The sequence below is a fragment of the Rutilus rutilus genome (genome assembly GCF_951802725.1).
Source record: "Rutilus rutilus genome assembly, chromosome: 12".
Classification (NCBI taxonomy): domain Eukaryota; kingdom Metazoa; phylum Chordata; class Actinopteri; order Cypriniformes; family Leuciscidae; genus Rutilus; species Rutilus rutilus.
Window position 1 is genome coordinate 38,440,452 of NC_140217.1, and position 14,263 is coordinate 38,454,714.

General features: G+C 36.4%; 1 protein-coding gene across 1 annotated transcript; it reads left to right on the forward strand.

The window, feature by feature from the left end:
- Window positions 1-407: 407 nt before the first annotated feature.
- On the forward strand, window positions 408-14,260 carry pkp1b (plakophilin 1b). The gene is made up of 13 exons (XM_084425080.1): window positions 408-701; window positions 2,127-2,224; window positions 4,127-4,560; window positions 4,631-4,772; window positions 5,665-5,869; window positions 6,728-6,896; window positions 8,281-8,398; window positions 9,164-9,340; window positions 9,557-9,727; window positions 10,344-10,497; window positions 11,139-11,334; window positions 12,018-12,102; window positions 13,550-14,260. The coding sequence occupies exons 1-13, from the start codon at window positions 518-520 to the stop codon at window positions 13,622-13,624; spliced, it is 2,208 nt and encodes a 735-aa protein (XP_084281206.1). The 5' UTR covers window positions 408-517; the 3' UTR covers window positions 13,625-14,260.
- Window positions 14,261-14,263: the final 3 nt, after the last annotated feature.

Consider the following 14,263-nt stretch of genomic DNA (forward strand, 5'->3'; position numbering starts at 1 on the left):
AAAGGGACTAGATTTTCTAGCGGAAGCGTGTAGGCTACTAATTAATTTGCGTGTTTAAAAAAAAATGCTTTAAATTGGAAATCGTCTCGTCCGATATTTTTATGTAGTATTTAAATATAATTATGTAGTGTATTAAAGCATAAAACAAGTTGAAAAGCAATAAAACCAACAACTCTGTTTTGTGAATAAATGCGCCGTGCCTTACAACGCCCTTTAGACAATGTTACGTTAAAAATCTAACTCTTTTAAAGCACATCTATTATCCTTATTAAAAGTGACAGTTTATTTCTATCATTAAAGGGCTTTCTTAGAATCATAATCAAGTGAGATGAGCAGAAAAGGTGGTGAATGGGATTTTGGGCGTCATATGGGCGTGAATAAGGGCAGGTCCAGTTCAATCTCTCTGTGAGTCAAACCCTGAATCAAACACACACTCACACAGCAGCCGGACGGAGCAGATAGTTGGACCTTTACGAATTGGACCTCACCTGTCTCTGGAGGAGAGGCAAAAGCCAATATGATGCCCGAACCTTTAAAATCGGCTCTTTCGATTGGAGTTGTGGAGGACACGTCGCTCGCGCTCCCGTCCGACCGCGAGCTGAGATCCGCGCAACAGAGAGTCCTGGACCAGGTGCACACTATCAAGAGGAGCAAGTCCAAATACAGCAGCAAGAGTGTGTCCGGGCTCGGCTCACCCACCAGTGAGTACATTTCTGCACTACATCTAATGCCAGACGGATTTTATTCGGAGTCAAACTTTTTTTTTTTTTTTATGTATATATTTAGTTTAAATTGATAGTTTGGTTATTTAGTTAAAGTGTTCATGTACTAAAAAACGTCCATGGTATTAACATAGGACAGAACAAAGACACATTTTGGTAGCACTTTATTTTACAGTCTTGTTCCCCATGCACACATTTTGTATTACAATAACTGGATAATGACTAGTATACTAACCCTGAACTTAAAGGGATAGTTCGTTTAAAAATGAACATTCTGTTATCATTTACTCACCTGTATGAGATTCTTTCTTCTGTTGAACTCAAAAGAAGATATTTTGACGATTGCTTGTAAATCAAGCAGTTGACGATAGCCATCGACTTCCATTGTAGGAAAAATACTATGAAGGTCAATGGGGACCAGAAATTAAATCTTCTTAAAAAACAAAAGAAAAAAAAAAACTGTGAACTATCAATTTAACCCATGTAGTTTCCTTATATTAACCAGTACTTTCTTAGGTAAGTGCACTGTATGAACACGTAAGTGCACGTACTGTAAAATAAAGTGCAACCCACATTTTATTCTACCTCCAGGCCTATTTGTTCAGCGTAAAAGTGAAATGATTCTTGAGGCGTTATTTGGAGTTGCTCAGATCTGCAATCCTAAACCTTTCTGTTCTTTACATGTTCAACTTGATTGGCAACATTTCCCTCAGTAAATGTTTATACTGTAGCCTATATTCAGCTATAAAGATCCATTTATACCGTATGTGGATTTATATTTTTTATATAGTGTATATCTGAGGTCTTTGCTCAATAAGACATTCAAGGCACCTTCCTTGGGGCAAAAAGGTTTGGTAACATGGTATTACCACCATATTTTATTCTATCACATTTTTGTCAGAATTTTTTTTTACGGGTAGTAAATTTGCATACTGGACTTTAAAATCTGGTCTCTTGATTTTCGTCCCTGGCCTGGAGAACATTACGCAAGCTAAATCAAATTGTCTATTAATTTCTGTTATAAACTCTATATATCTATGTATATGTTCGATAGACAATCCAATACTGTACACCTGAAAATGTGCATGATTTTCTTTATTCTTTTTTTAAAAATCACTTTAATTGTATAATCCAATTTGTTTCATTCAGGCATATTAAATAAGTTCTAGAAAACAAAAAAAATGTATTTAGAAACAGTGAAGACTGTGATCTCTCATGTTGATATAGAGAATAAAATGGAACGCTCTGTAAAATATGTACCTTACATTACATATTATTAATGCATTAATATGCATTAATACATAGGTTAATACTGAAAATATTCAAAACGTCCCTCAATGCTTGTTTTATTTTTGATAAGATTTATAGCACCTTGTTAACCTAAAAACTGTTAACCTTTTTCAGGCCCTGAAAGTGACAGTGTGTTTCACGACTTCAAGTTTTCTCCTGGCTCTCCTCTCAGCGGAGCCTCGTTCACCAGAGGAGGAACCATGACGAATGGGGTAAAACCATCTCGTGAATTTATCAATCATTTCATTGTTCTGGACGCATTCTTCATACAAGTGTTCGCTTACATATCTTTGTATTTTATTAATGCACTTCAAATTTTCCCACAGTTGGGTGTGTAAAACACATTTCATTAATCACAAAACGCTTCTCTTTGAGTCATCTATTCAAGATAACAATAGATACTTGTGGAATGCCAAACAGTCTGTGGCTTGTAACTAATAACCTGGTTACGCATATATTTTAAGACTTGAGAACGGAAAAAACAATCCATCAATGTGTCTGTTGAGTCCAATACATTAAACACTTTAGACCTGCTACTGACACTAACCTAGTTCACTTTTCAGTTACGTTCAGTTATGCCAGAAAAGAAAAAGAAAAAAAAACGGGAAAAAGCTAAATGAAACCACTCCTCTCCTTCCCTTTTCTGACTCATCCCAGTGTTGTGCTACCAAACAGCCTGGTTTCGGAGTATTCTGCCAACTTTTCTTTACATTTTGGGTGTATCCACAGGAATCTTAATTCTGTCAGTGTTTTAAATGTCTTGTTTGACTTTTATGGAGCGTGTAATCCAGCCGTGTTGTGTCGCCTCATTTTTTATGTTGTTTTTACTTGCATAAAACCCTGTTTTGACAACCAGCAAAAGTCGTCACCTTTAATTTCTATAGCGCTTTATACAATACAGACTGTTTACTGTAATAAGCTGGAAAGTAACGGTCACTGATGCAAGCAGAGTTCAGTTCTGCTGTAAAGAAGCTCTAAAAACACATTAGTGTCATTGTTCAGCTGAAGTCAGTTCAGTGTTGACTCAGTTTGATTCATTAGCCTTTTAAATTTCATCATCAATTATGAAATGAGTTCAGCCTAGCTCTGGAGAAATCAGCGATGTCATCATCTAGCTCAGTTCAGCTCTCATCCGATACTGTCAGTGCAGTCAAATCAATAATATTGCTGAATATTATGTGAACTATAAGCAAGCCAAAGGTGATGGTGGCAAAAGATGTATAACAGTGTTGTGGTTTGAATTATACACGAACATACACACTCCTATACAAATGAATCAGTTGTTTTCTCATAAACGGCACACTGTTGCCTCAGAGACGTAGAACTACTTTGGTTGCATTTTAATCCATGGATGTGCTCGTAGTAACACTTCCAGACTTCCAGCCAACACTCTTGTTCGGACACAACTGTGCATGGATTCATTTAAAGGGATAGTTCACTCAGAAATTACAATTCTGTCATCATTTACTCACTCTGAACCAAACCTGTGTGAATTTCTTTCTCCTGCTGAACACAAAAGAAGATACTTTGAATAATGCGGTAACCAAACAGTTGATGGGCCCTGTTCATTTCCATTGTATTTTTTTCATAACAACTTGAGGCCAGTAGATGATGACAGAATTTTAATTTTTGGGTGAACTATTCCTTTAAAATGTTGATTTCAGAATCGTTTTTAGTGTATACTTATAAAATTTTTACTAAAGTCTACTATATAGCATGCAGTCTGATCACACTAGTTAAATGCTCTATTTTGCATTTAATCATAAATTAAAATGTGCATTTTTGCATGTAATTTCTTTGCATTCATTTATTTGCATTTACATGTTTACATGTCAGAATTGACTTTAAAACATATAGTAAAGTATACTTGTACAGTTTGATAGCACTAGTTAAAATGCTCTATTTTGCATTTAATTAAATATTAAAATGTTTTTTTTTTTTTTTGCATGTAATTTTTTAGCATGATTTTTTTTTGTGCATTATTTCTTTTTGCATTTAATTTGTTTTTGCTTTTTTTTTCCGTTCTTGCATTTAAATGCTTAATGAGAAATTATGATATCGCCTTGACAATGTGAGTGAAGAACTGACTTTAAAACCATTGTTTCCATGTCCAGAATATGCAAAAGGCGAACTTTGCGCGCAAGTCCACCAACTCCCGCAGTTTCAGCGGTCAACGGGTGACCAGTAACGCCAGCAGGATAGATCGGCCCTTGTTCTCCCCTACTGGCACCCTCCCAGTCCAGTCGATGGGCAATAACCAGCTGTCCAGCCGCAAAGCCACTCGCAGCGCCCCGGACCTGGGCTTCCTACCTGTGACGAACGGTGGAGGAGGAGGAGGAGCTACTCAGCGCAGTCAAACCGCCAGAAAGACCTTCTGGATGGAGAAGAGTGCCGGCACTGTCGGCACTGTCGGCACTGTCGGCAGAGTGACCAACAGCAATCAGATCGGCTCCTTTCAGGGCGTCAGCAGACGCCCGTCCTCCATGCAGTCCAACGGAGAGTCCAGGACCTCTGTGATCAGGAGTGGACAAGCCAAGGATATCTCTGGGTGAGTTTTGTAGTGTTTTGGCTATGATGTGGTGATTTATGACTGGTCTCACACTCACATACGTCGGCAGGATGAATGCAGAGAAGCTTCTGGCCGACTTGACGATGCGAGAGGCGGTTGACTATCTGTTCAGCCCGGATGAGACCTACCAGCAGTGTGGAGCCGCTTACATCCAGCACAGCACCTTCACCGACGACAAGGCCAAGCAAGAGGTCTCCGCCACAAACCACCATGCTTTTACCATGCTTTTTTAATGTATACAATAGAAATAATATGTTTTAAGGACAATTAACATGGTATTACCTTTAAATATGTTAGAGTACCTTGAATGAAATACCATACTGAATGACATCATGTTTTCAAAGTATATTTTTCATGATAATACCTTGGAAAAATATCTGTGAATTGACAAAAAAAGTGGCAAAACACCAAAAGGTACCAAAGAATTACCATGTTTTTTAGACATGCACCATATAAATGTGTTTTTTGGACATTTACCATGGTATTACTTTACATATATTAGAGTATCATCTACCTTGTCAGTACTATAGTATTTTAATTATATACCACAGTACTGAATGGATAAATTACCAAAGTACCTTCTGATAGCATAATGGTAGTACCATGCCAATACCGTAGTATTTAATATTATAAATATTTGTACTCACTGATTGTACCATCGTATTACTGTCTGATGGTATTACCATATTTGTATGATAATACCATGGTAAACTTCTTTGTAAGTGTAGTACATCATGTTGTGTGGACAGATACCATGGTATTCTTTGAAATACTATAGAGCATACATTGTTTTACATCAAAGTATAATATCACCATAGTTTATACTGTAATTAGTGTTATTTTAGTATTATTTATATACTATTTTAGTGTTTATTAATATTTTGAATTAACTTTTATTTTCATTATTTAGTTTGTTTTAGTTTAAATAATTATAGTTTATTTGATTTCAGCTTTATTTGAAGGACCGAAAGTTTAGACTCAGCTTGAGTTACTTGTGTGACAACACTGCATCTGATACCATCACTGTACTATGGTGTCACCATAGTTTGGTTTGGTCTGACGGTCTTGTTTATGGTGTCACAGGTGCTGGCCCTGAAGGGCATTCCTCCGCTGGTCAACCTGTTGGGCAGCTCCAGTCCTCAGATCCAGGAGACGGTGGCCGCTGCCCTGCGAAACGTGGTCTTCAAGAACCAGCCCAATAAAGAAGAAGTGCAGCGCTGTGGAGGAATCACACAGGCCGTGCAGATGCTCAGCGATACCAACTCTGAGACACAGAAACACCTGACAGGTGACTCAGCGTGCCTGTTAGCGTCATGTTCATGTCACACACACACACACACGTTTGTTTCACTATATTAGTGAGGACCAGTAAAAAGGTGATCATAATATTTCACTAGGTAAGTGAGGACGTTTTTTGGCCCTCAAATGTACAGCCAAAGCTGTACACACACACACACGCACTCAAGCACACACACACACACACACACACACACACATTGAATATGTCAACATAGCCATTTAAAGCACTTGACAGAACAGCAGACAAGATTATGTTTGCTCTCTACTTAAAACATTCAAATGATTATAGTTTTAATTTTTATTTCATTTTGTATGAGGGCTTTTATCAGAGGGTTTTAATGGTGCATAAGTAGTTTATATTCAGCTTTTGTTTGCAAAACTAATTTAATGTCATCCCGCTGAAAATTCAGCTTTGACATCACAGGAATAAATTACATATTACGACAGAAAACTGTATTTTTGATCAAATAAATACAGCCTTGGTGAGCATAATAGACTTCGAAAACATGAAACAATCTTGCTTAATTCATAAATATAGGATTGTTTGTTGTCAATTCATGTTTGTTCAGAAGACTAATGCTAACTTCTACCATTTGAAAAGCTAAAAATGCATTAGTAAATGCGGAAATGAACTAGATCACCTTACTAAAGCCTAGATTACTAGTACAGTCTTTTTTAAATTATTTGCTTTTATTGTTATTTTTTGTTTCTTATGCATCTTCTGTGATTATTTTATGATTCTTTTATTATTCTATAAAGCACTTTGAATTGCCATTGTATGAAATGTGCTGTATATATAAGACTGGATTGTGCTCGTCTCAAACTGATCTCTGTGTTTGTTGTCCAGGTCTCCTGTGGAACCTCTCCTCCGCTGATAACCTGAAGCCGGATCTGCTCCGCACGGCTCTGCCCGCGCTCACTGAGAAGGTCATCGAGCCGTTTTCAGCCAGCACGGACGACAATGCCAACACAAGCCTGGCACCGGAGGTCTTCTACAATGCCACGGCATGCCTACGGTAACATCACACGCACTGGATTGTGTTCTGACTGCTGTATGTGCTGTAAACAAGGGAAACGTCAGCACTGGCTCCACTCATAATACTACTATTGTTGTTAGAGCCAGTAGCTGACGCTCCTTATTACTCAGGTTATATTCTCACCAGTAAGCTGTTCAAATATTTTATCTGGGTTTACATTAGCCTTGGCACACCCACAGACGACCTACTGTTTGAACAACACTGTAAATCAATTTCTGGATTTGGCAAGCTCTGAACTGACCACCTGGCTTTATTGAACTTTTGGCTGCACGTCTTTTTTTTTTTTGTCAGTCCATCGTGAGCGGAAACGTTAAAACTAAGAGCGCTTTTGAGGATGATCGTTTGTCCTGTTGCTGGTATTAAGGCGAGACACTACAGGCGAAAGCTTTGTTTTCATTTTGCTTCCATAACATGTCTACTTTCAGAATAGTGGAAAGAAAACATATTTTAATTCACTTTATCTACACTTAACCGTCGGTAGATTTCAATTACACTACATCTATTTAAAGGCTGTTTCTTCAGTATCACTTGCATACTTTTCAGTTTTATTCCTATCTATAATCTGAAGGTTTTTACTAAGAGGTTTGTTCATTTATCATCTGCCTGATTTATATGACATTTTATTCCTAAAAACATGGTAAAAATTATTCTTTTTTCCGGCTGCTGACAGTAGTTTGATTTATGGAGTGACAAAAAGAGATGCAAAAACCTTGGACTCTGATACAGTATGTCAACAAAATGAAACTTAACTTCACCCAGTGTTCAGCTTTCTCTTCTGAAACTGTATGCAAATGAGCGCATATTTAATTAGATAATGACTCCTTTGAATATTTAAGCATATGTAATACAAAAAAAATGTGTCTTAATGTACTGATGAAGTATGCTGAGATCTTTTAGTTCAAGTATTTACTATATTCACCTGTGGTAAGTCTCATTTTTGAGCTGTTTTGTTCAAGGCACTAATTAAACTAGATATTCACAAGCAAATACTCTGCGTTTTCTCTGTAAAACATTTGTCTTTTGGTGACTTTTAGGCCTTTAGAAATTGTATAACCATAAACAGCACATAAACCAAAACAGACTGCTATTGGTCACTTCACATGTCAATCATTAGTCCCCATCTGTGTGAGTGGGCGGTTCTATGGATCAGCTGCGCAATATTGACATACCGAGTGTTTGCATTGCAGTGTGAGTGGGCCATAAAAGTGGCAGTGAAGTTATTGGACGTGTAGCTACAATTTTTATTGGCTCAGATGATCAAAATAGCATATACACATTTTAATTCAGTTCCGTCCTAAGTTTGTTGCTTTTGTGAAGTCCAGTGCTAAAAACACAATGTGACTGTTTCTCTGTTTGTCGACAGCAACCTAAGCTCCTCCAAACTGGCAAACCGACAAGTCATGCGCAACTGCAAAGGTCTTATCGACTCGCTCATGCGCTACACGGAGAGCTGCGTTAATGCAGGGATGCCAGATAACCAGGTAAATCTTTGTTGATTTCTATGAGCTACTGAACGGAAACAGGTCATGGAAAACCTGGAAATATCAGGGAATTGTGTTTTACAAGCCTTGCAAAGTCATGGACATCACAAGCCTGATTTGTGAGCAAATTGATCAATTAATTGCTCAAACTTCAGCTTTCTAATGAGAGTCAGTCTGAATCAGAATATCTTTTGCAACGTGTGATTAACATTGGAAAAGTCACTGGGATCTGTTTTCTCTGTAACAGTGCAGTAAAGAGTTTTAAGATGCCATGAGATGTCAAGTTGTTTTCATAGTCTGGGTGGAGAATGTTGGTGTGGCATTTATTATTATTATCATTTTTTTATGTTGTGGTGCCGAAACGTTAAAACTCCCTGAGGGAAAGCATGTACAAACACAAGGCATTCCCAACAGCCAAACTCTATTGTTGAGGCTTTAAAAAAAAAACTCTTCATTACTCACACTTAATTGACGACCAGATTTGATCAGAACCTCGCAGGCATGTTCCAACATCTGCTTTCTGTTTGTTGTCAATTTGCAAAAGCACACATTGTCAAGTTCACTTCATTCTCTTCCAGCTGAACAAGTCTGCATATACTTAAAAAACACTTATGGATTATAAGCGTCACATGGATTGAGTCTACAAATTAAAGCGTGTCACACTGCAGGACACAGCTGTCATAGTGAACCATCCCTTTATTTGTTTTTAATTATGAAAATGATGCTTTAATAATATTCCTTATTGTGTTCTTGTGTCGCACCCAGTCTTTGGAGAACTGCGTGTGTATTCTGCACAACCTGACCTACCAGCTGGAGACCGAGATGCCGTCTCTCTTCACTAAAATAAACGCGCTGGCCAGCTACGCTCGCAATCGCTCCAGTCCTTCAGACGCGGGTCCGATCGGCTGCTTCAGCTCCCAGAGCCAGAAACTGCAGCAGGAGGTTTGTACCTTCACACCACGCTTACTTATGACCATGGTACTGTCATATATAGGCTACAGCAGTACAGTTTGATTGCCGTCTTAATAGACCATGGTGTTTCAGTGAAACTCGAGGGTACTTCAAAGAATACCATGAGACTGCTATGGTAAATGTGCAAAAAGAATGGCATTAAGGATGTTAGTTTTTATAAAGTGGCTTTGTGTTGTTGTGTTGCAGAGCGTCTTTGACTATCCTGTGATGGAGGACAACAATCCTAAAGGCACCGGCTGGCTCTTCCACTCTAAAGCCCTGCAGATGTACCTCAATCTGCTGAGCTCCAGTGAAAGAGACGCCACACTCGAGGCCAGCTGTGGAGCGCTGCAGAACCTCACGGCCAATGAGAGCATAGTAAGACTATGACCAGTCTGTCTGGTTTAGTGTGCACCTGTTCATCGGTTGGATTCAGAGAACATTTTATTGTATTTTATGTATTTAAATAGTAATGTTTTATATATTAAGCCTTTTATTATTATTATTATTATTTTATTTTATGCACCTGTTCATGGGTTGGACTAAAATAAAATCAAGTATTTAGCTTTTTTGTATTGTGATATATAAAAAAATAAAAAATTAATTAAGCATAGTTTTAATTTAATTTAATTTAATTAAATGTTATTTTATTTTATTAAAAAAATCAAGGATTATGACAATTATTATGATTAAATAATGTTTTTATATTAAACATAATTAAATTAAATTTATTTTTTGCATGTTGATAAATAATTTTATTGTGTTATATTTAAAATCAAAATTTGATTTTTATTATTGATTTATTTAATAATTTAATTTAATTAAAAAGATTTTGCATGCTGCTGTCCATGGGTTGGACTCAAATAAAAACAAAGATTTTATTTTATTGTATTATGATAATTATTATAATTAAATAATATTTAAAATATTAAGCATACATTTTTTTTTTTTTTTATGTAGAATAAATCAGGTTTCCCCATGTCTTATTTTGCAGGTATCAAATGTGTTGAGTCACACAATCGTTCAGAAGCTTAACGGTCTGAAGTACATCAGTCCATTGTTGCAGTCGTCCAATCCCGCGCTACAGAAAAGCGCAATCGCTCTCCTCGGGAATCTGTCCAGATCTACAAGTACAAACAAAACCATGGGTGAGTTAACGTGCCATCATTCATATAAGACAGCTTAACATTGTGATGCTATTGTTTTAAAGAGTTGGTTGTAAGTCTGTGAGGTTCTATGTTTTTAGTTAGTTGTTTTTGCATCACTTCTGATTGCATTGGATTAATGTTGCAGTTTTTATGTGTTTTGTCAAATTAACTGTTTTTGTGGCATGCCCTGTATGCTTCTAGTAATTCTAGTAGAGGTTAGATATTATTATAACTTAAAGTACTGTTTGTTTTTTGGTGACGTCAATATCTTGCATAAGGGTTTCCTTGAGATTCATGAGATTGTGATAGAAATGCAAATAGCAAATTAAATAAAAATATATAATATATATATTTACATAACCCAAAACTTAGAACACTTACTTTATCTTATTAAAATTATTAAATTAGTTCTTAGAACTATTTGTGATACCAAAATATGTATATTTCTAAAAGTCTAATGCTTTGAACTGACTCATTTTGATCACAAGTGCTGTATGTTTTTGTCTCCGTTTATATTGTGCAAGTCATTGTTCCGTGCGGTTGATGTTTGATGTTCTGTAGTCCGGGATTGTTTTTGACCGTTTGCGTGATGTTTCTGATGTTTTGCGGTTGTTCTGATGAATGTTTTTTTGTTGGTCCAGCCCGTCAGACTCTACCGCAGCTGGTCGGGTTCCTGAACTCAGGCCTCACTCAGAGCGATTCCTCTCCCGAATACGACAGCACCATGGCCACCGCTCTTCACAGCACACACTCCCTGATGAAGGCCGATCCCGACATCGGCAAGAGTCTGCTGAACAACAGCTTGATCAACTCCCTCAACAACATGAGTCTCAATCTGTGAGTGCACACTCCAGTCTGTTCACTTGTGTTAATGAACAAAGTCTTGATGAATGAATTAGAAGAACAAAAACATATGTGTGTGTATATATATATATATATATATACATACAGATATACATTAAGAAAGCAAAAAAAAATTAAATATGTGACAAAAGTGTGTGTGTATATATATATATATATATATACAAGTCTTCAGATGCAAAAGTGCCATCTGAAATTTTCTTCTAGAATGATCATTTTTATCAAGCTTGTATGTTTATGTTCAGTTATTTCACTTTAATGGCAATGAAAATGACCTATTAATTGTCATTAAAGTGAAATTACTGAACTTAAATATACGAGCTTGATAAAAATGCTAATTTTAAAAGAAAATTTCAGATGGCACTTAGAGGCTTTTGCATCTGAAGGCTTCATATATATATATATATATATATATATATATATATATATATATATATATACATTAAGAAAGCAAAAAAAAAAAGCAATAAACAATATATATATATACATGTACAGTTTTTTTCAATGTATTTTTGTAGCACTTTTTTTTTAAATTCATATTGTCCCAAAATAGCTGCAGAAAGTAAAAAAAATAAAGAATTTATAATGACATTATTAATATTTTGATAAACATCTCTATGTATTTTTTCAAATATTGATCATTTATTGTAATACATCAGGGGTCTGCCGAAGTCCAGCACTGCGGCGGGAGTTCTTCTTCACAGTCTGTGGTCGGAAAAGAACTTTCAGAGTGTTCTTAAAAAGGTAAGACTGCAAACATAAGCCATATTTGCCAAAATATCTGCTAGTAAATATTTGCTAAAACAAATAAAAGAACTTAGAATCAAAAATGGTTCTTTACAGCTGAGAACATTTATCAAGGTTTCTTGAGCTGCCATATGGTTCTTTGGAGATGTTTCACAGTTCTTGAAGCTTCATAAGAGGTCCTTCAGATCAGTGTTTTAGTTTGATTCATTAAATCATCTGATCATAATGTGTTCTTAAAGAATTATAGATCTTAAAAAGGTTCTCCAATGGCATCAGGCTGCAATACCTTTATTTTTAGGCGTACTTATATAAGAAAAGTAATGTTACATTTTGTCAGTGTCAGTCGATGTAATTATCAGAGCGCATGGAATCAGATGTCTCATTCCCGAGGCTGGTTGTGGGATATTATGCGTCAGTGTGTAGATCAGTGTCTGTGTCGGGGCGGGTGAGGATTACTGGATGGGTGTGGTGCGGAGAACTAGACGTGAGGTGTGTGAGAATGCTTACGGGTGAAAACCAACCACACCTCACTACACCGACCGTGCAGTCGGATAAGATCGACTTTGTTTGTGTGTGTGTGTGTGTGTGTGTGGGGGTACAGATGACCAGAAAAAATAACCTCACTGGTTTCATAATACTCAGATAATGTCATGCTGGCTGTAAAGTCAGTCTTTATGTAAGCGTATAAAAGGTAAATACTGGTGTTAGGTCATGTTTACTAGTGTTTAAAGGGGCTATATGTAAGAATTAGCATGTTTTTTTATTGCCAACGTGTGAACAGCTTGTAACAAAACTTAAAAATCAAGACCTTCCCCGACTTCTTAGGTTTTCTATGAAAACCTGTAGACTAGTTTTTAAGTGAAGGACTCGGGACGTTCTTGCCAGGAAAATCAAAAGCATGTGACGGTTACGCCTCGGAGAGACTCTCTTCTGTTCACTGGCACGTGAAATGAATGCTTGTACGATGTTCATGATAATGCGGAAAGAGCCATTCTGTACTGTAATGTCAATGTGTCATGCAAAGAAAAGGGATTATAGTCTACTATAGTGTAACACGGCCATATCTATATAGTCTAGAGTCTCAAATATACTTTATCAATCAAGCAAGCAACATTTATTTGTTGATTTTAAAACACATTTGATTGATAAAGCACATTTTAACAGTGTCTGTTGACATGATGGTGGTGAATTGGGAGAGTTTCTGCTAACATATCCACATCGCTATGATCAGATGCTTTCTGGACTGCTGTTTTCATTTTTATTGTGTGTTTATTTGCTATCGAGAGGAAAGCGCACACACTTGTACACGAGCGGTTGCGGCCACCGGTGTCTCTAATAACATGATCTGAATTCTACATATAGCCCCTTTAATATTGATTTGTGTTAATGTTTAGAAAATATTCACAGTGATATAGCTAACCTGGCTTGTGTGTTTATCTTGCAGCAAGGCATGAATAAGAAGTCCTTTGTGAATGACATAACGTCGGCAGCTTTCAAATCTCTTCAGGTGGTTGACTGAGAGGCACTTTACAAACAAAACTGCATTTTAATGTCGTTTAAGAACCCGAAATGTTCTTATGTAGTTTTTGGTTAATTGAATGAATTATGTTGTTTATTCTGTTTTCGCCATGAAAATAGCCTTGTTTGCTGTCATGGCGTAAATAAATACATATTTTCATTTAAGTATTGCAGAAGAAATGGTAAGAATTAGCTTTAATTTCTTTTGGGGCAGTAGATGCTTTTTGTTAAGAACAATGCATGACAAATGCAATGACAAAACCTGTTGTTTTGTCTTCATTTTGACACATTGTTTTCATATCTGTATTATTTTCGTTCAGTTAGGTAGTTATATTGTTAAATATTCCATTGTTTGTCTTTAATATGTTCTAAAATGCATTTTATCAGAGTGTTACAGGTTGTGCAAGTTCAAGATATCATATGTCATATAATTATATTATATTTTATACATCAAGTTATATACAGTATATATATATATATATCTGCCAATATAAATATATATCAGGGCGTCTCTTTGGCTCATTTTGACGTCTGTTCCTCATTACAAATAAGTGGTTGTTCTGTAAAGGGTGTGGATACATTTGTCATGTTTTTCAGTTCACATTGACTTCAAAGTTTCAATAAAGTTTTCAACAGGACC